We start from the raw sequence: 22,402 nt of genomic DNA on the forward strand, positions 1-22,402 counted from the left end.
AATCCACAGAGGGCACTGCAGCAGCACCTCCGGAGGGCACTGCGGCAGCACCTCCGGAGGGCACTGCGGCACCTCCGGAGGGCACTGCGGCAGCACCTCATTTAGCACTGCATTTAGCGACACTTAAACTGGAAAGCTGGATGCGGCCCGTCAACTTCCCATTTTTTCTATATGCAGCCCACTTACCAGGCCGAGTTTGAGACCCCTGCCTTAGAGGAAAGTCGGCCAAACTGACGATTTCATCAGACTCATCCGTATGGGGGTGTCCGGACTCTCCACTGAAGCAGATATCGGGGGAAAGAAGGATCGGTATGTTGGATTTCAACAGGCCCGATTCCTTGTTTCCACAGGAGATAAGCCTTAGGCTATGTTCACACGCTAAACAAAATATGGCTGTAAAATACGGAGCTGTTTTGAGGGAAAACAGCCTCTGATTTTCACCCGTTTTTTTAAGAATCAACCGTTTTATGATGCGTTTTTTTGCGGATGTTTTTGTAGCAGCTGAGTAAAAAAAACGCACCATCGAAACGCAGTTTTTCCCATTGAAATCAATGGCCAGATGTTTGGAGGCGTTCAGCCTCCGTATTTTCAGGCATTCTCCGGGGCGTACATATGCATTCTTGGCCAAACCAAGTGTGCGCATGTATGTTGGAGTCGAGAAGAACAGATGTCAGCCGGACGAGCATTGGGCCATTGTAGGTGTATGGACGCCATAAAGGGGTTTGCCAGATTGTGTTGTAGACACTTTTTGCGCCTTACTAGACGGTTTTGAAAAGTGTCTAGAACAAGGGGCATGGCTTAAAAATGTGACAAAATATTGGTCTAAAGTAAGCCAACGAAGAGCTGGCGTAAGGAAAAGTGTAACCGGTCTAGCAAGATGCGCCAAATTTATCATACAGCCTGATCCACTGTGATAAATTTGGCGCATCTTCCGCCTGCCTGGTGTAGTTTTAAAAAGGACCTGTGACCTCTCCTGACAGGTCTATTTTAGTTAATAATTGTATTCCCCATCAAATAACAATTCCGGATCATATTTTCTTAGAACTCTGTGATGTTCCATTCCTCTGTTATTCCTCCTAGAAATGTATGAATTGATAACTGGGTGTTACCATTCCTTGTCAAAGGGGCGTGTCCCTACAGTCTGTCAGCACTGATTGGACATTGTCAGTCTGTGTGGGGACACACCCCCAACTGGTAACACCCAGTTGTCAATTTCTAAGCTATCTAGGAGGAATAACAGAGGAACAGCACACAGAGTTTTAAGAAAAGATGCTGCAGGATTGTTATTTCGTGGGGAATACAATGATTTACTGAAACAGACATGTCAGGAGATGTGACCGGTCCACTTAATGGGTACCACTGCCCGCCATGTAACCCGGATATTAATATATCGCAGGATTTTCAGTAATACAGGTGGAACACATGCATACAGCAACAGAACAGTGCCCCTAGTGGTCAAAGTCTGACATCCGTGCAATCCTAAATAAAAACACTTTTTCCTTTTGAAAATATTTTTATATTGTCCATAGACAATTAATAGAGAAAAATATATTTATACTGACAATGATTAACAATCGCTGCGGAGCGTCATAAATAAAATATTAGTAAATGCTGAGCGGTAAATTGTATTTCTTGTGACCTGGAACCAACGGTCCCGGGATGACTAGTACCAGAGCAATGGAGGGGTTCCTTCTTGCCTGTGATCTGTACGCAGATAGGGGGCAGTAAAGAGCTTAACATGGAGGGGTACATTATATATCACGGAGGCGTTGCTTGCTCTGCTTTTTGCCGCAACAGTTCCAGAGGCATCATGAAGGGGTTAAGGGGGCAGAACCCCAGTTCCTTCCAGCTTAGCGCTTGAGATTCGCTTTGTGCCTCCTCTGTGACCGGAGATTGGAGTTGTGTGGTCAGAAAAGTGTAAGTGTCGTAGAGATACAAGCCGATCTGTGGAGTGTCCAGGCAGCGGATCTGGTCCGGGATACAGTGGAGGAGGTGAAGGACGACTGCAGATTCTAAATACAGAAACAAATACAGGCATTACAGCGCAATTCTGGAAAATGCACTAATCCATACAGAGGCTCCGCCCACACTGAGCCCCACAGAGGCTCCGCCCACACTGAGCCCCACAGAGGCTCCGCCCACACTGAGCCCCACAGAGGCTCCGCCCACACTGAGCCCCACAGAGGCTCCGCCCACACTGAGCCCCACAGAGGCTCCGCCCACACTGATCACAATAGAGGCTCCACCCACACTGATCCCTATAGAGGCTCCACCCACACTGATCCCTATAGAGGCTCTGCTGATCATTTTATTTAAAAAAAAGTATATGTAATGTGAAGTAACTCTGTCATTACTTTGTTATGATGTCTTAAACTCCAATCACATCTAAAGCTGCATTCGTAGTTCGGCTAGTTTCCTGCGTTCCCAGTCTGCAGAACCTCACATCACACTGCCACTCAGGGTTTGTACAGAGTACGCTCTGCTGTGATGCACATAGGGAGATGTAGTGTTTATACCAGGCCCTGGTCAGTAATTTCATGAAAGAAAAAGTTACATCTCCTAAAACGCAACACAACTAGTGTATTATGCGATGTCAGCTAAGCAGCTACTGTGTGTGTGTCAGTCAGCAGTGCTTATGCATTCTAAAATCGGTAGCCAGAAACATTGTGAATGCAGCTCTGGATGTGACTGGAGTAGAACACATACTAATGCTTATATGAAGAATTAAACTAAAATAATGGAAGATAATGAAAACAATGGGACTGATATACCACCTCAAAAGAAACAAAGGCAAATTCTAGTATAGGAATATTAAATGCATAAGAATGAGAAAGCTAAATAAATAAGATAATAACTAAAAAATATATATAGATTGTACTCCCGTTTTCTGCAGACCCTAAATGTCAAATCTTTATTGGTTTACATGATTACACTCTCCCCCCACCCCCACCTGCTTCTACTATTCTACTACACTGTGTGTCAGTCTTCACTGAAATTCTGCATTTTATTCATGAACCAGGAAAGTGTTGTAGATCCCTCCTACACACGCGATTGGTCCAGAGCATGGAAATATGGGGACGACACAGAAAAGATGAACACGACGAACAGCCACCCAGTCCTTCCAAGACTACATACCCAAATCAGACAGCTTTGGAAGCTTCTCTCCCTTCACAGCTTTCGACAGATATTTATAAATGTTCTCAAAGTCCAAACTGTTCCACCCATCAGCTTGATTATTTGTAGTTGGCTCCTCCCCTGAAGCGTTAAGCTCCTCCTCTGAGGAGCCTTTGTGCGGATGGCTTTTTCCACCAGGGGAGGACGTTTGGGCAGATATTGCTGGAGGTTCCTTGCAGGGGATTGAGTGACGGAGAGTCACAGGTTCCGTTGCCGCAATGGTCAACATCTATAAACAGGGAAGGTCACTAAAAAAAAACAATAGACAATACAACCGACTACTGCTGCGAATAAGAGCAATTCTAAAATATATTTATTTGCAAAAGTTTGGGCACCCCTTGTCACAATGATCCAGCAGAAATACAGAGACGCTGGCTACAAGAAACGTACGAGGGTTGTAAGGAGGTGTTACAGAGTACTGACTGACAGGGTGCCAAAACTTTTGCACATGTCAAATTTTCATTCGACAAGGGGTGCCTAAACTTTTGCATACAGCTGTCTATCATTAAATCGGTTGTAAAATGTACCTGTGAAAAAGCTGCAGACATGGCTTCTTCCGTGGTGCTGCAAATCCTGCCCGCCAAGTCCGTCCACAGCTTTCCGGGATGAATAAGAAAAGAATGGAAGGTCAACCCCGGTCACGGTATAATAACCTCTATTCATTATAACATGCCGAAGGTCATGTATTTTAATATAGAAACCGACATAAACAAATTTTAAAGGGGGTTTCCGGTACTTTATGTTTCAGTTCCTCACCATTTTCAAAAAGTCTTGCTTGCTGTCAGTGAATGGGAACATTCTGGTTTATATCCAGAGGCTTAAAAAAAACACCCTCTTAATTTAGTACTTCTCACAGCTGATGGTTTGTTACAGTACTATCTAGTCTAGACAAAGCTCTGTGAGCTAAACACATCATCAGCACAAATCTCTCTCCTATCCTGTTTGCTACAATGTATCAGTACAGGTAAAATGTGTCGGCATAGCGGAGAGGATTATGGTCTACACCTGATATAAGTGTACAGGTTTTTGCCTCTGAATTACTGACAGCAAGCAGAGATCTTGAAAACGGTGAGAGGATGAGCCTCAATACATTCAAAGCTCCTCATCCATGTGCGGCCCCTACGTGAGGTACGCGGATGTAACCCCATCATCCTTTTCGGGTTTCTTCATGGTTGGAGCATTGAATAAACAATGGAGGATTTTGGACCAGTAAGAATTAGAAAATTAGAGACTTGTCGGCCAATAGGAACAGTAGGCGGGTCTGTGACAACTTTATGTACGGTCTTCCCTGTACATTTACCTCAATGGGTGCTGGATCCTGAATGTCTTGGATCTTTTTCTGACGAACCATCCTTCCATATTCAGTCTGCACCGCCTCTCGAGCGGCACGACCGCGGAGCCAAGAGAAGTAGGAAGACACCTGAAATACAGTACATGCCATTATAAACAACATGGATCCTAACTAAAAGGACCTTCAAGGGCAAGTTCAGGTCTAGTTTCAGCCACTGGATGTAAACAGGAATGTTGCCATTTACTGACAGCAAGCAGAGATCATGGAAACGGTGAAGTTGAAGTCGTTGCCCATGGCAACCAATTAGGTTTCTGCTTTCATTTTCCAAAAGGACCTCTGCAAAATGAAAGGTGGGATCTGATTGGTTGCTATGGGAACTGCTCCACTTTCCATTGCTGCTGCTTATGGCCGCCTGTATTCTGAGAGTGAAGGGAGACCGCATGCCTCAGGCCTTATAGGAAGCGTAGACGTCATGGCGACTGACAACTTCTTACCTCTACCACATTTCGCCCTTGAACGTTCACTACTGGGGCTTTTTCGCCGAGCTGGGACTTCATGCTCCTCAGCAGCTCCTTTTTTTCCCTGGTCGTCCACGCCTGACGAAGTTGCGAACCACTGGCGGCCTCCGGAGTCTCATAGCGTCGAGGAGCCGCGCGTCTTCGTGTGGGAGGCTTCATTATCCCCGGCCTGTGATATGGATGAAGATTATGAAGCGTCTGTGAATACGGCACCACACCTGGGAGTAGGGATGTCACGATACCAGAATTTGGACCTCGATGCCGATACTTCGTGTAGTATTTGCGATTTCGAGACCAAAACGATACTTTTGCCAACAATAATAAAAAAAAAAGTTCTTCCGTTTTCTGATGTGAGGCGCGAGGTGCGATGATGAATTTAACCTCCATGTTCCTCACATTAATAGTAATTAACCCCATCATGTTTCTCAGTCATAATGGGTTAATGTGTAAGGTACATGATGGGGTTAATTACTATTAATGTGAGGAACATGGAGGTTAAATTCATCATCGCACCTCGTGCCTCACAATAAGTGATAGAAAGCAGTTTTTTTACAGCGTACACATCATAAATGACGCAATAAAAATTGGGGTGCTGGTTATTACGGCCGCGCCAATACCGAATACGTGTATATTTTATGTATTGAGACTTATTTTAATGTTTATTGTAAAAAAAATTAAAAAAAAGGCGTATATGTGTATTTTTTTAAATTTAATATTACTTTATTTTTAAGCTTTAATGTACTGGCATACATCAGATATATGCCAGTACATTAGCCTGTGTACACAGCCAGTTGTTAGGACATACCTAAGTATACCCTAACAGGAAATATGGTAAGACAGCCCTGGGGTCCTTCAATAGACCATGGGCTGTCTGCCCATATATGGTATCGCCCTCGATCGCATCACAGGAGTTCCCTTTGATGCGATCCAGGGGCATCCCCCCCTTCTCACTTCCTCTTGAATACTGCGGTGGTGGTCAGCTTTGATCGCAGCATTCAGGAGAATAACGGCGGAGATGAGAGATTTCCTTGATCTCCGCCATTATAGAGCGGGGCTGCGGCTGTGTAATACAGCCATTGCCCCGCTCCTGACAGGAAGTGCACACGGTCAGCCTGAGGTGATGCGGCCAGCGCTGCATTAATAAGCGGCGGTTCAGGCACTGAGCAGAGAACATGGGGGTGTTTTGCAGTGCGCCCGCCATGTTCTGTCTTCAGTGCCGCCGCTCATTAGTGCAGCGTTGGCCGCATCGCATCATCCTGACGGCGCGCACTTGTCAGGATTCAGGAGCGGGGCAATGACTGTATCACACACCCGCAGCCCCGCACTCATACATTCATGTGTTACTATACTGAGGTGTCCGGCCACAGCCCCGCTCTCATACATTCATGTGTTACTATACTGAGGTGTGCGGCCGCAGCCCCGCACTCATACATTCATGTGTTACTATACTGCGGCCGCAGCCCCGCTCTCATACATTCATGTGTTACTATACTTCGGCCGCAGCCCCGCTCTCATACATTCATGTGTTACTATACTGAGGTGTGGGGCCGCAGCCCCGCTCTCATACATTCATGTGTTACTATACTGAGGTGTGCGGCCGCAGCCCCGCTCTCATACATTCATGTGTTACTATACTGCGACCGCAGCCCCGCACTCATACATTCATGTGTTACTATACTGAGGTGTGCGGCCGCAGCCCCGCACTCATACATTCATGTGTTACTATACTGAGGTGTGCGGCCCCAGCCCCGCTCTCATACATTCATGTGTTACTATACTGAGGTGTGCGGCCGCAGCCCCGCTCTCATACATTCATGTGTTACTATACTTCGGCCGCAGCCCCGCTCTCATACATTCATGTGTTACTATACTGAGGTGTGGGGCCGCAGCCCCGCTCTCATACATTCATGTGTTACTATACTGAGGTGTGCGGCCGCAGCCCCGCTCTCATACATTCATGTGTTACTATACTGCGACCGCAGCCCCGCACTCATACATTCATGTGTTACTATACTGAGGTGTGCGGCCGCAGCCCCGCACTCATACATTCATGTGTTACTATACTGAGGTGTGCGGCCCCAGCCCCGCTCTCATACATTCATGTGTTACTATACTGAGGTGTGCGGCCGCAGCCCCGCTCTCATACATTCATGTGTTACTATACTGCGGCCGCAGCCCCGCTCTCATACATTCATGTGTTACTATACTGAGGTGTGCGGCCGCAGCCCCGCTCTCATACATTCATGTGTTACTATACTGCGGCCGCAGCCCCGCTCTCATACATTCATGTGTTACTATACTGAGCTGAGCAGCCGCAGCCCCGCACTCATACATTCATGTATTGCTATACTGAGGTGTGCAGCCGCAGCCCTGCACTCATACATTCATGTGTTACTATACTGAGCTGTGCAACCGCAGCCCCGCTCTCATACATTCATGTGTTACTATAATGCGGCCGCAGCCCCGCTCTCATACATTCATGTGTTACAATACGGAGCTGTGCAGCCGCAGCCGCAGCCGCGCTCCCACACATTCATGTGTTACTATACTCAGCTGTGCAGCCGCAGCCCCGCACTCATACATTCATGTGTTACTATACTGAGCTGTGCGGCCGCAGCCCCGCTCTCATACATTCATGTGTTACTATACCGAGCTGTGCGGACGCAGCCCCGCTCTCATACATTCATGTGTTACTATACTGAGGTGTGCAGCCGCAGCCCCGCTCTCATACATTCATGTGTTACTATACTGAGCTGTGCAGCCGCAGCCCCGCTATCATACATTCATGTGTTACTATACTGAGCTGTGCAGCAGCAGCCCCGCTATCATACATTCATGTGTTACTATACCGAGCTGTGCAGCCGCAGCCACGCTCTCATACATTCATGTGTTACTATACTGAGGTGTGCAGCCGCAGCCCCGCTCTCATACATTCATGTGTTACTATACTGAGCTGTGCAGCCGCAGCCCCGCTCTCATACATTCATGTGTTACTATACGGAGCTGTGCAGCCGCAGCCCCGCTCTCATACATTCATGTGTTACTATACTGAGCTGTGCGGCCGCAGCCCCGCTCTCATACATTCATGTGTTACTATACTGCGGCCGCAGCCCCGCTCTCATACATTCATGTGTTACTATACTGCGGCCGCAGCCCCGCTCTCATACATTCATGTGTTACTATACTGAGCTGAGCAGCCGCAGCCCCGCACTCATACATTCATGTATTACTATAATGAGGTGTGCAGCCGCAGCCCTGCACTCATACATTCATGTGTTACTATACTGAGCTGTGCAACCGCAGCCCCGCTCTCATACATTCATGTGTTACTATAATGCGGCCGCAGCCCCGCTCTCATACATTCATGTGTTACTATAATGCGGCCGCAGCCCCGCTCTCATACATTCATGTGTTACAATACGGAGCTGTGCAGCCGCAGCCGCGCTCCCACACATTCATGTGTTACTATACTCAGCTGTGCAGCCGCAGCCCCGCACTCATACATTCATGTGTTACTATACTGAGCTGTGCGGCCGCAGCCCCGCTCTCATACATTCATGTGTTACTATACCGAGCTGTGCGGACGCAGCCCCGCTCTCATACATTCATGTGTTACTATACTGAGCTGTGCAGCCGCAGCCCCGCTCTCATACATTTATGTGTTACTATACTGAGCTGTGCAGCCGCAGCCCCGCTATCATACATTCATGTGTTACTATACTGAGCTGTGCAGCAGCAGCCCCGCTATCATACATTCATGTGTTACTATACCGAGCTGTGCAGCCGCAGCCACGCTCTCATACATTCATGTGTTACTATACTGAGGTGTGCAGCCGCAGCCCCGCTCTCATACATTCATGTGTTACTATACTGAGCTGTGCAGCCGCAGCCCCGCTCTCATACATTCATGTGTTACTATACGGAGCTGTGCAGCCGCAGCCCCGCTCTCATACATTCATGTGTTACTATACTGAGCTGTGCAGCCGCAGCCCCGCTCTCATACATTCATGTGTTACTATACTGAGCTGTGCAGCCGCAGCCCCGCTCTCATACATTCATGTGTTACTATACTGAGCTGGGCGGACGCAGCCTCGCTCTCATACATTCATGTGTTACTATACTGAGCTGTGCAGCCGCAGCCCCGCTCTCATATATTCATGTGTTACTATACAGAGGTGTGCAGCCGCAGCCTCGCTCTCATACATTCATGTGTTACTATACTGAGCTGTGCAGCCACAGCCCCGCTCTCATACATTCATGTGTTACTATACTGAGGTGTGCAGCCGCAGCCCCGCTCTTATATTCATGTGTTACTATACTGAGGTGTGCGACCGCAGCCCCGCTCTCATACATTCATGTGTTACTATACTGAGCTGTGCGGCCGCAGCCCCGCTCTCATACATTCATGTGTTACTATACTGAGGTGTGTGGCCGCAGCCCCGCTCTCATACATTCATGTTATTATACTGAGGTGTGCGGCCGCAGCCCCGCACTCATACATTCATGTGTTACTATACTGAGGTGTGCGGCCGCAGCCCCGCTCTCATACATTCATGTGTTACTATACTGAGGTGTGCGGCCGCAGCCCCGCTCTCATACATTCATGTGTTACTATACTGAGCTGTGCAGCCGCAGCCCCGCTATCATGCATTCATGTGTTACTATACTGAGCTGTGCAGCCGCAGCCCCGCTCTCATACATTCATGTGTTACTATACTGAGGTGTGCGGCCGCAGCCTCGCTCTCATACATTCATGTGTTACTATACTGAGGTGTGCGGCCGCAGCCCCGCTCTCATACATTCATGTGTTACTATACTGAGCTGTGCAGCCACAGCCCCGCTCTCATACATTCATGTGTTACTATACTGAGCTGTGCAGCCGCAGCCCCGCTCTCATACATTCATGTTACTATACTGAGGTGTGCAGCCGCAGCCCCGCTCTCATACATTCATGTTATTATACTGAGCTGTGCGGCCGCAGCCCCGCACTCATACATTCATGTGTTACTATACTGAGCTGTGCGGCCCAAGCCCCGCTCTCATACATTCATGTGTTACTATACTGAGGTGTGCGGCCGCAGCCCCGCTCTCATACATTCATGTTACTACACTGAGGTGTGCGGCCGCAGCCCCGCTCTCATACATTCATGTGTTACTATACTGAGCTGTGCAGCCGCAGCCCCCCTCACATACATTCATGCTTTACTATACTGAGGTGTGCAGCCGCAGCCCCGCTCTCATACATTCATGTTACAATACTGAGGTGTGCGGCCGCAGCCCCGCTCTCATACATTCATGTTACTATACTGAGGTGTGCAGCCGCAGCCCCGCACTCATACATTCATGTGTTACTATACTGAGCTGTGCAGCCGCAGCCCCGCTCTCATATATTCATGTGTTACTATACTGAGGTGTGCGGCCGCAGCCCCGCTCTCATACATTCATGTGTTACTATACTGAGCTGTGCAGCCGCAGCCTCGCTCTCATACATTCATGTGTTACTATACTGAGCTGTGCAGCCACAGCCCCGCTCTCATACATTCATGTGTTACTATACTGAGGTGTGCAGCCGCAGCCCCGCTCTTATATTCATGTGTTACTATACTGAGGTGTGCGACCGCAGCCCCGCTCTCATACATTCATGTGTTACTATACTGAGCTGTGCGGCCGCAGCCCCGCTCTCATACATTCATGTGTTACTATACTGAGGTGTGTGGCCGCAGCCCCGCTCTCATACATTCATGTTATTATACTGAGGTGTGCGGCCGCAGCCCCGCACTCATACATTCATGTGTTACTATACTGAGGTGTGCGGCCGCAGCCCCGCTCTCATACATTCATGTGTTACTATACTGAGGTGTGCGGCCGCAGCCCCGCTCTCATACATTCATGTGTTACTATACTGAGCTGTGCAGCCGCAGCCCCGCTATCATGCATTCATGTGTTACTATACTGAGCTGTGCAGCCGCAGCCCCGCTCTCATACATTCATGTGTTACTATACTGAGGTGTGCGGCCGCAGCCTCGCTCTCATACATTCATGTGTTACTATACTGAGGTGTGCGGCCGCAGCCCCGCTCTCATACATTCATGTGTTACTATACTGAGCTGTGCAGCCGCAGCCCCGCTCTCATACATTCATGTGTTACTATACTGAGCTGTGCAGCCGCAGCCCCGCTCTCATACATTCATGTTACTATACTGAGGTGTGCAGCCGCAGCCCCGCTCTCATACATTCATGTTATTATACTGAGCTGTGCGGCCGCAGCCCCGCACTCATACATTCATGTGTTACTATACTGAGCTGTGCGGCCCAAGCCCCGCTCTCATACATTCATGTGTTACTATACTGAGGTGTGCGGCCGCAGCCCCGCTCTCATACATTCATGTGTTACTATACTGAGCTGTGCAGCCGCAGCCCCCCTCACATACATTCATGCTTTACTATACTGAGGTGTGCAGCCGCAGCCCCGCTCTCATACATTCATGTTACAATACTGAGGTGTGCGGCCGCAGCCCCGCTCTCATACATTCATGTTACTATACTGAGGTGTGCAGCCGCAGCCCCGCACTCATACATTCATGTGTTACTACACTGAGCTGTGCGGCCGCAGCCCCGCTCTCATACATTCATGTGTTACTATACTGAGGTGTGCAGCCGCAGCCCCGCACTCATACATTCATGTGTTACTACACTGAGCTGTGCGGCCGCAGCCCCGCTCTCATACATTCATGTGTTACTATACTGAGCTGTGCAGCCGCAGCCCCGCTCTCATACATTCATGTGTTACTATACTGAGGTGTGCGGCCGCAGCCCCGCTCTCATACATTCATGTGTTACTATACTGAGCTGGGCGGCCGCAGCCTCGCTCTCATACATTCATGTGTTACTATACTGAGGTGTGCAGCCACAGCCCCGCTCTCATACATTCATGTGTTACTATACTGAGCTGTGCGGCCGCAGCCCTGCTCTCATACATTCATGTGTTACTATCCTGAGCTGTGCAGCCGCAGCCCCGCTCATACATTCATGTGTTACTATACTGAGGTGTGCGGCCGCAGCCCCGCTCTCATACATTCATGTGTTACTATACTGCGGCCGCAGCCCCGCTCTCATACATTCATGTGTTACTATACTGAGGTGTGCGACCGCAGCCCCGCTCTCATACATTCATGTTATTATACTGAGGTGTGCGGCCGCAGCCCCGCACTCATACATTCATGTGTTACTATACTGAGCTGTGCAGCCGCAGCCCCGCTCTCATACATTCATGTGTTACTATACTGAGGTGTGCGGCCGCAGCCCCGCTCTCATACATTCATGTTACTACACTGAGGTGTGCGGCCGCAGCCCCGCTCTCATACATTCATGTGTTACTATACTGAGCGGTGCGGCCGCAGCCCCGCTCTCATACATTCATGTGTTACTATACTGAGGTGTGCGGCCGCAGCCCCGCTCTCATACATTCATGTTACTACACTGAGGTGTGCGGCCGCAGCCCCGCTCTCATACATTCATGTGTTACTATACTGAGCTGTGCAGCCGCAGCCCCGCTCTCATACATTCATGTGTTACTATACAGAGGTGTGCGGCCGCAGCCCCGCTCCCATACATTCATGTGTTACTATACTGAGCTGTGCGGCCGCAGCCCCGCTCTCATACATTCATGTGTTACTATACTGAGCTGTGCAGCCGCAGCCCCGCACTCATACATTCATGTGTTACTATACTGCGGCTGCAGCCCCGCTCTCATACATTCATGTGTTACTATACTGAGCTGTGCAGCCGCAGCCCCGCTCTCATACATTCATGTGTTACTATACTGAGGTGTGCAGCCGCAGCCCCGCTCTCATACATTCATGTGTTACTATACTGAGGTGTGCGGACGCAGCCCCGCTCTCATACATTCATGTGTTACTATACTGAGCTGTGCGGCCGCAGCCCTGCTCTCATACATTCATGTGTTACTATACTGAGGTGTGCGACCGCAGCCCCGCTCTCATACATTCATGTGTTACTATACTGCGGCCGCAGCCCCGCTCTCATACATTCATGTGTTACTATACTGAGGTGTGCGGCCGCAGCCCCGCTCTCATACATTCATGTGTTACTATACTGAGGTGTGCGGCCGCAGCCCCGCTCTCATACATTCATGTGTTACTATACTGAGCTGTGCAGCCGCAGCCCCGCTCTCATACATTCATGTGTTACTATACGGAGCTGTGCAGCCGCAGCCGCAGCCCCGCTCTCATACATTCATGTTATTATACTGAGGTGTGCGGCCGCAGCCCCGCTCTCATACATTCATGTGTTACTATACTGAGCTGTGCGGCCGCAGCCCCGCTCTCATACATTCATGTGTTACTATACTGAGGTGTGCAGCCGCAGCCGCAGCCCCGCTCTCATACATTCATGTGTTAATATACTGAGGTGTGCAGCCGCAGCCCCGCTCTCATACATTCATGTGTTACTATACTGAGGTGTGCGGCCGCAGCCCCGCTCTCATACATTCATGTGTTACTATACTGCGGCCGCAGCCCCGCTCTCATACATTCATGCTTTACTATACTGAGGTGTGCGGCCGCGCAGCTTAGTATCTAAACACATGAAATAACGGTATCGAACCGTTTGGGGGTGCAGAGTATCGAAACAGTATTGAAGTTTCCATGCATCGTGCATCCCTACCTGAGAGTCTAATACTCTATTACGTTATAGTCCATTATAACACCACCGTACGCTGTAATCCTAGTTCACACGGCGTGTATTTTGGTGCGTTTTTACAATGCGTTTTTTTTATATGAGTGTATTTAAAGAACGCGTCTTGTATAAAAAAAAAAAGCGTCAGGACAATTTTCGCGGAAAACGAGCCGAAAACGCATCAAATGTTCCATAGTCAATGGGAGTCCTAATTTCGCGCCACAAAACACGCAAAGAGCGCACACAAAACGCCTGTATTTTAAAAAGCGCTTTACAAGACACGCGAGCGTTTACACGTCGTCTTTTTTTTAGCGCCGTGTGAACTCGTCCTTATACATAATTCTCCTTTACTGACAACAAGACTCGGTACACAGGGCGACGCCACAATGCCCGGTGCTTTACACCAGTCATGTGAACGAGCGCCACCACAGACTGGGAACCGATCTGTGCCCTAATCTTAACCCTTTAATGACCAGGTCACTTTTAGTTTATTCATTTTCGTGGAGGGGGGTGGAAAAAACACTTTCCAAATAATTTCTTCGGTTTCATTATTACGGCGTTCACCCGAAATGTTAACTTTACTCCGTGGTTGAATACGGTTACTGCAATACCAAATGATATCGGGGGTTTTTTTTTTATATTTTACTACTTTTTTTAAATAAAAGCATTTTAAGAAAAAAAAATGTTCACCAAAAAAAATTTGTCGCCGTGTTCTTCAACCCACAACGTTTTCTTTTTTTTTCCAGTGATGGAGCGGCGGGAGGACTCGTTTTTTTGCGGGGTGACCTCTAGTTTGGAGGTTTTGATCATTTTTTATTCCATAAGTGACCAAAAAACAAGCGGTTTTATATTGCAATATATCGTGATTTCAATAGAGGACTCCGTTCCATACAACCCCCCTCCCCCTATGACGTATCTCCTTGCTTGGTCCTAATTGGGTTAATAATAGTCGTCCTCTTCTGTTAACATGACAAAAATTCTCTTCCGGTGACATCTAATTCCAGGAAAACCGGTTGACAGTCAAAATGACCGCCATGATAGCTTCCAAAGACGTTGTCACCCAGCTTTCCCGGTCTCCTGAATGGCCATTCTGCCCAGTTAGGCTCGGATACATTAGCTGCTCCTGTATGGCCTCATAACTAGGCACATTTAACATTCTGGATTCTGGGAAAGCTGGGTGACAGTGCAGATCTGATATAAGCCATGCTATGTCATCAAGAAAAATCGCTACATCTGTACCATCATTGCTCCAGCCTAACCAGAGGCATGATGTTACTTCTAGTTCTAATATACAGCTGCTACAGGAGAACTACAAGTCCCAGAATCAAGAACTACAGGTCCCAGTTCCTGGCCATTCCAATATCTAAGCACATAACAGCTAAAGGTTCAGCGGACATATTGTCATAATCCACAAGCACATCTTACCACGTTCGCTCCTCATTCGCTACAAGGCTGCTTTCTCGCGGGATTTGAGATTTTTGGTCTTTCCGACGCTCCGTACATTGACGTCACGGAAGGGCAGAGAAGCCAGTGCTGCTGAGGGCGGATGTAAAAATTATCGTCATGTTTCATGTTCACAATATGGGGTCATTGTGAAAAAAGGCAATTACAGCGTTCTAAACTGCCGAGACTAAAGAAACAATATAGAAAGCATTTAAAAAAAAATTAACAAATGCAAAATTTATGGCAGCGGTGGGATTCGAACCCACGCCTCCGGAGAGACTGGAGCCTTAATCCAGCGCCTTAGACCGCTCGGCCACGCTACCTGTTGGAGGCCTATGGCTCCCTGAGTGTATATATAGTAATTACAGAGTGTCTGGCTGCAACTACAGTACAAAATATGCCTTAACGAGCTCTAGCATGCTAGGAGTTGTAGTTCCACATCATCTGAAGAACCACAGGTGACAGAATATGTTATGTGTCATGATGAAACATAATATATTCTCTATTAGCAGTGGAAGTACAAGGCTGGAGGCTTTTGTATAGAGTGTATCATGTGACCTGTGTAGGAATTGATTTCTATAGGCGTCAGCAAAAAATTAAAACAAATAAACAAACAAACAAACAAACAAACGTAACAACATGAAAATAGATCTCCAATTAAAAATAAAACAAAGGATCTTGACCCCGACGTGATTTGAACACGCAACCTTCTGATCTGGAGTCAGACGCGCTACCGTTGCGCCACGAGGTCTGTCATACCTTTCTTTGTGATTCCTCCAACCACCCTCTGGAGTCTCATAGGAAAACTGAGATGTATGTGTTATCAAGGCGGTAAATGCCCTTGTAATGCCAGGCAGCAGGTCAGGGCATCCGGTGTGATGTTACAGTACAATATATCATTATATCATTTCACCTTCACCCGGAATGCAGGGTGACTCCTGATAACACCCGCCATGGCTCAATCGAATGGAAAGTGGCGCCAATTCTCACCCACATTCTGACCGTCATAGTTTGTTTTTTTAAAAACTCCTCAGTCCCATTGCCAAATCTGTACCTGGGCCATTTGCCATTTCTATTTTCAAAAAGTTTTCATTAATTTATGTAAGAATAAAGGTATACATTCCATTTCATCTGGTCAAAGAATATATATCCGGTCATCCAAACCATCGCCCACACCGAGGCGGTATACATAATACATACACAGGAAACTCCTCGAAATACATAGACACAAATAAAGGAAACATATAGCGCAATAAGATCCGTCCTTCAGGGGCTGAGGGGAAAGTGTCTTTTCCGAGTTCAGGAAGTTCATTTCTTGGGGGATGTTCTTTCTCCTCATGATTTTCGTGTGGACTCCGCTAAGGTTCAGGCGCTTCTTGATTGGGTCCAACCCATTTCACTAAAAGCTCTGCAGAGGTTCTTGGGTTTTGCTAATTATTACCGAAAATGAATTTATAATTTTTCCTCCATTGACGGATCTTACGGAAGTGGGTTCCGATCTTGTAAATTGGAAATCTAGTGAGGTCTCCGCCTTTGAAACCTTAAAACAATGTTTTACGGAAGCGCCTCTCTAGCCACTTTACTGTGAGGTTGATGCCTCAGAATTAGGTGTGGGGGCCGTGTTATCTCAAGGGTCTTCTGTATTTACTAATTTGCGTCCCTGTGCTTTTTTTTCCCCGCAAATTTCCTGTCACTGAAAAAACGATGGTATAGGTAATCGCGCGCTTCTTGCTATTAAGTGGGCGTTTGAAGAGTGGCGCCACTTTCTAGAGGGGCCAGACATCAAATGACTGTCCTGACTGACCATAAAAAACGGACTTTTTTAGAATCCGCCAAAAGACTCATCCCCAGACAGGCCAGGGGGGGCCTTGTTCTTTACCAGATTTGACTTTATTGTTATCTACTAATAATGTCAGGGCCGACACCTGTTTCTGTTCCTCACAGGTCCCCGATGGTCATCTAAGGGGATAGTGATTTCTCACAGCTCTACTCGTGGCCGTCTTTGTCTCGTGATGTGAGTTCCTATGTCTCTGGTGGTGAGTTTTTTGGCGCGTTTTTCCGACGCGGTTTCCGCGTCAAAAAACGTGTCAAAATACTCCGTGTGAACTGGCTCTAAGTGCGAGCACAGTCATCACAAGCAGAGACATAGGAACTCACATCCCATTGATTTCAATGGGAGGAGGAGGCGTTTTTTTTCCCGCGAGCGTAAAAACCGGCTCGTGGCAAAAAGAAGGGACATGCCCTAACTTCGGGCGTTTAAGCCTGTGACCTGCTATTGACATCAATGGGAGGCAGAGAAAGCGTATTTCGCTGCGTTTTATGACCGTGGGCGAAAAACACTGCGAAAATCGGCGTGCAGGCAGAACAAAATCTGCCTCAAAATTCCAAACGGAATTTTGAGGCAGATTTTCCTCCTGCAAAAAAAACTCAGTGTGAACCCGGCCTAAGTCTCCTTGAGTTCGTCCTATGTGTGAACTACCACCATTGTCTGTTCCGCAGAAACCTCGGTCTCATCTGTCTATGGATTTTATCACCGATTTGCCTCCCTCCGAAGAGAAAACTGTCATTTGGGTTGTGGTGGATCGGCTCAGTAAAATGTGTCATTTTATTCCGTTGCCTCAACTCCCTGATTCCGAAACTCTGTCTGGACTATTTATTGATCAGGTGGTCCATCTGCATGGTATTCCGGAAAATATTGTCTCTGATAGAGGCGTACAATTTGTGGCCAACTTCTGGGGAACTTTCTGTAGGAAACTTGGTGTACAGTTATCTTTCTCTTCTGCTTTTCATCCTGGGACTAATGGTCAAACCGAGCGCTCTAATCAGACCTTGGAACAGTATCTTAGATGTTATATTGCGGATAGCCAGGCTGAATGGGTCTTGTATCTTCCATTAGCGGAATTTTCCATAAATAATCGTCACCATGTGTCTCTTGATACCTCGCCGTTTTACTGTAATTATGTTTTTCATCCTCATTTTGGTTCATTTTCTACCTCTTCTAGTGATAACCCTGAGGTGGAAGTTGAATCAAATAAACTGTTTTTTCTGTTTAAGTTTCCTTATCTTTTTTATTTTTATTTTTCCTTGAAGGGGGAGGGACAACTCGTGACATTACATTATGAATTACTTTAAATTTCTGTATTGTCTTGTATTGATGACGATCTTCTAAATATCCTCATTAGGTAAAAGTTGGTATATATATACACATATATATATATATATATATATATATATATAGGCACTATCTACATGGGCACTATGTACATGGGCACTGTGGCACTATCTACAAAGATGCTGGAACTTTATAGGCGGGCACTGGCACTAGGTGCAGCTTTGGGGGCATTAAACGGTATGGGGCAGCTATGGGGGTATTATGCTGTATTGGGCAACTTTGGGGGCATTAAGCTGAATGGAGGCATGGTTTAAAAGAAAACAAAAGTTGTCCCTCTTTGGCTGTGTTCACACTGAGTTTTTTGCAGGAGGAAAATTCCTCCTGCAAAAACTGCTCCAGACGGCTTTTGCACAGTAGTTTGACAAAAACTCGTCAAAACACTCGTCGAGACGTTTTTTTCTCTTTCTGACTGATTGAAATGAGGTTTTGGAGGCAGAAACCGCCTCAAGATGGGTCATGACGCTTCTTACCGTGACGCGTTTTTTTTACTTGCAGTAGAAAAACTCGTCCAACTCCCATTGAAATCACTGGGAGGCATTTTCGTGCGGTTTTTGAGGAGTTTTGCGGCGCGGTTTTCGCGTCAAAAGCCTTGTCAAAAACTCTGTGTGAACAGGGCCTTTGTGATACTTGAAAGTTGGGAGGTATGGATTTGTTTTGCTGTGCAAGTGCATCATGCGACTGGTGTTCAGCTAGTAGGGCCCAACCAAAATGTTGTGCAAGTTTCATTGACTTCAGTTAGTTGCGATTTCTATATGATTTCCGATGATAAAAAAAAATGTGTTCTCATCAAATGGGGACCTTCTGATGACTTCATTAAATGTGTGACCTATTACAGTGAAGTCGCAGAAGACCCACTCTCCTTTATCCGATAGAGGATCAAATAAATTGCATGAGAATGTTATAATAGGTGAAGAAGCGGCAGTTTTAATTGTTCTACATAAAATATAATCATCTGCTAATTTTTACATAATAAAAAAAATTAATGACCCCGACGTGATTTGAACACGCAACCTTCTGATCTGGAGTCAGACGCGCTACCGTTGCGCCACGAGGTCTCCTACTTCTACTCCTGCTCAATGTATCTATAGCTTCTGGCCTTAGTCCTGTTACATTCAATTTCCTTATTATATGTATACAATGTATCAACAATGAATGTTGTTTCCAACAGAGAAACGGCGACACATAATACAGTGAGACCTCTATAAAAGACCTCGTAACAAAATTCTAAAAAACACAATGTAAAAAAAGAAAGTTGGGCTCGTCCGGGATTTGAACCCGGGACCTCTCGCACCCGAAGCGAGAATCATACCCCTAGACCAACGAGCCATGTGACTATCAAGGCTGTCACCTGACTTCATAGCTGCCACGTCACAGCTGCGCTCGCTTGTTACCATGTATCAGCTTTAGAACGTTGGGATTATGACGCAGGAGACGCTCTGAGCGCGCTCCCTGCTTTTCCTCTTCTTAATAGGACTCTGTGCGGCTGCTGTCCTGTATATCCCTGCAGCAGTGATGGTATATACAGTGTATACAGTGTATACAGTGTACATATATGGAGCAGTGATGGTATATACAGTGTATACAGTGTACATATATGGAGCAGTGATGGTATATACAGTGTATACAGTGCACACATATGGAGGATTCGCTTTTTAGATTTCATCATACTTTTCGTGGTTTATGGCTATTTCAAGATTTAAAAGGTTCACACAGAGTATTTTGACGAGCTTTTTGGAGTGGAAAACCGCTCCGCAAAACTCGTCAAAAACCGGCCGAAAATGCCTCCCATTGATTTCAATGGGAGGCGGGGGCGGTTTTCTCCCGAGAGCGGTAAAACCGCCTCGCAGGAGAAAGAAGGGACATGCTCAATGGGTGCGAGCGAAAAACGCGGCAAACGGCTTGCAGGAAGGACAAAATCTGCCTCAAAATCCGAAACGGAATTTTGAGGAAGAATTTTCCTCCTGCAAAAAAACTCAGTGTGAACACAGTCTAATAACCCCTTCCCGCCGCAGCCCTTTTTCATATTTTCATTTTCACCGTGAGCCCGCTCCATACTTCCCCTACCCGACTTTGGCGTATGGATATGTCAAATGTCGGGAAGGGGTTAAAAGGGGTCAACCAGTGAGAATAAATTGATGGCCTATAATACCTGATCGGTGGGGGTCTGACTCTCGGTACCCCCCCCCCCCCCCATCAATGCCGTATTTAGAGTTGATGCTGCCTATGGCACTTTTAGTGCTGACCCCCCCCCCATAACTCCGGAAGTTACAGAAACAGCCCAGCTCGCCGACATTGCGGCTCCAGCGCTGGACCCAGGAAAGGTAAGTATAATAATTGTTTTGCTTTTTTATGTGTTAATGTTTTTGTGTGTTTGTGTATTTTTACAGGTTCGGTTATTGGACTACTTCGGATTCCAGGACTACTTCAATGGCGGCGTTATTTATTTTCAATAAAATGGTTAACAAGTGTGTGTTTTTTTTATTTCAATACATTTTTTCTATGTGTTTGTGTTTCTTTTTAACATTATTACTACCGCCTTAGTAATGGCCGCTCTCTGATAAACAGCATCCATTACTAAGGCGGGGCTTAGTGTTAGCCGGTGAAAGGGTTAATTATTCCCCCGATACCCACCTCCACCAGGGGTAGCGGGAAGAGCCGGGTGCGTTCTAGTAAGAGCCGGGTGTGATCTGGGTACGATCCAGTCGATTGCGCTATTGATTCCGTCAAATCAACGGTGACAAACAGAAACCATTAGCGTCACCATTGAGATCAATGGTAATGTGAACGGAAGCTGAGGTTTCCGTTTTCCTTTCCGTTGAGGGTTTAACCCGACGGAAACCTCAGACGAAACCCCTCAACGTAAAGCCAACGCTGATGTGAAGAGGCCCTTACCTGCAGTCCCATGTAACGCCACAAATAACATCGTACCCGGCTCTTCCCGGTACCCCCGGTGGCGCTGGGTACCATGGTAATAATGGGGGGTTAGTTGCAGCCTTTTTATTGGCACACACTAAGCCGCACTTTAGTAATGGACGCGGTCAATCAGACAAATGGCATTACCAAGGCGCTAAAAAAATATAAAAAAAACACAAAGAGACATAAGAAAATATCTTTTATTGAAGTAAGAACTCCCCCACACAACCCTCTTTGACCGTTTAAAGGGAATGTGTCGCTAGAAATTTTTTTTATTTTTTTTAGTTAAACAGTTAGTGTATACATGATTAGACTTTGTTCTAATTTTTTTAATTTTTTCAACAGGTCAGGAAATATTATAAATTAGATTCTAATTTATAACATTTCCCAGTGCTGGTCACTAGAGGGAGCAATTCCCAAAATTGCAGCATTGCATGTGGTAAAGCAACCACATTGCTTTATGCTGCAAAATTTGAGAAGACACACTCGCTCTAGTGTCCTCACAGAATCCCCCCTCCTTTATCCTGGCTAGTGCCAGGAGAAAGGAGGGGATTGAATGTTCAAACCTCCTACACTGTGTTCCGCCATTTTTTGAGCTAACACACAGTGTAGTAGGCTTACATACAGTGGTAATCACACACTAAAACACGAACATACACAGACCTAACTTACCTGCTCCTGCCGCCGCCGCTCCCTCTGGTCCGTCTGCTCCTAGTGCTTGCTTCTAATCACATGTCCGGAAGCCGCGACCGGAAGTAGTCATCTTACTGTCTGGCTTCAGGTCCACAAGAAAATGGCGCCGGATGTCACTCGGCCGAAGACCTTCCATTTGGACTGTGTGGGAGCGGCGCATGTTATACGGTTGGTGGGGGGCGTCAGCACTAAAAGTGGGGGGTGCGTCAGCACTAAAAGTGCCATGGGCAGCATCAACTCTAAATACGGCCTTGATGGGGGAGGGGGGGTACCGAGAGTCAGACCCCCACCGATCAGGTATTATAGGCCATCAATTTATTCTCACTGGATGACCCCTTTTAACCCCTTCCCGACATTTGACATATCCATACGCCAAAGTTCCCACACAGACGGCGTACGCCATAGTGAATGGAACGGCTCCCGTTCGCATTCTCTATGGGGTTGTATGTGCCTTATTCCACCTCTGTATGTGTCGTTAATCGACACATACAGAGATGAAAA

General features: G+C 47.0%; 1 protein-coding gene and 4 non-coding genes across 5 annotated transcripts; all 5 read right to left on the bottom strand.

Moving 5' to 3' along the window:
* Nucleotides 1-1,493: 1,493 nt before the first annotated feature.
* SNAPC2 (small nuclear RNA activating complex polypeptide 2) lies at nucleotides 1,494-15,153 on the bottom strand. Its single transcript, XM_075855523.1, has 6 exons — nucleotides 15,106-15,153; nucleotides 4,960-5,152; nucleotides 4,475-4,594; nucleotides 3,702-3,770; nucleotides 3,136-3,403; nucleotides 1,494-2,012 (listed from the first exon to the last, which is right to left on the bottom strand). Exons 2-6 carry the CDS (start codon nucleotides 5,140-5,142, stop codon nucleotides 1,759-1,761), a joined length of 894 nt encoding a protein of 297 aa, XP_075711638.1. The 5' UTR covers nucleotides 5,143-5,152; nucleotides 15,106-15,153; the 3' UTR covers nucleotides 1,494-1,758.
* Nucleotides 15,154-15,364: 211 nt separating this feature from the next.
* On the bottom strand, nucleotides 15,365-15,446 carry TRNAL-AAG (transfer RNA leucine (anticodon AAG)). The gene has a single exon. It is a non-coding gene; the product is annotated as a tRNA-Leu (tRNA).
* Nucleotides 15,447-15,802: 356 nt separating this feature from the next.
* Nucleotides 15,803-15,874, bottom strand: TRNAW-CCA (transfer RNA tryptophan (anticodon CCA)). Its single transcript has one exon. It is a non-coding gene; the product is annotated as a tRNA-Trp (tRNA).
* A 3,404-nt stretch (nucleotides 15,875-19,278) lies between these two features.
* Nucleotides 19,279-19,350, bottom strand: TRNAW-CCA (transfer RNA tryptophan (anticodon CCA)). The gene has a single exon. It is a non-coding gene; the product is annotated as a tRNA-Trp (tRNA).
* Nucleotides 19,351-19,549: 199 nt separating this feature from the next.
* Nucleotides 19,550-19,621, bottom strand: TRNAP-CGG (transfer RNA proline (anticodon CGG)). The gene has a single exon. It is a non-coding gene; the product is annotated as a tRNA-Pro (tRNA).
* Nucleotides 19,622-22,402: the final 2,781 nt, after the last annotated feature.

The sequence above is a fragment of the Rhinoderma darwinii genome, chromosome 3 (genome assembly GCF_050947455.1).
Source record: "Rhinoderma darwinii isolate aRhiDar2 chromosome 3, aRhiDar2.hap1, whole genome shotgun sequence".
NCBI classification, from domain to species: Eukaryota; Metazoa; Chordata; class Amphibia; order Anura; family Rhinodermatidae; genus Rhinoderma; species Rhinoderma darwinii.

What these genes read in the sequence shown, in the direction of transcription:
- SNAPC2 (XM_075855523.1), bottom strand. Translation starts at nt 5,142, where the DNA reads ATGAAGCCTCCCACACGAAGACGCGCGGCTCCTCGACGCTATGAGACT. An exon ending in TGTCTGCAGCTTTTTCACAG is followed by an intron (nt 3,404 to 3,701) that starts GTACATTTTACA and finishes CCCTGTTTATAG; the next exon opens with ATGTTGACCATTGCGGCAAC. An exon ending in TCCAAAGCTGTCTGATTTGG is followed by an intron (nt 2,013 to 3,135) that starts GTATGTAGTCTT and finishes TTCTGTATTTAG; the next exon opens with AATCTGCAGTCGTCCTTCAC.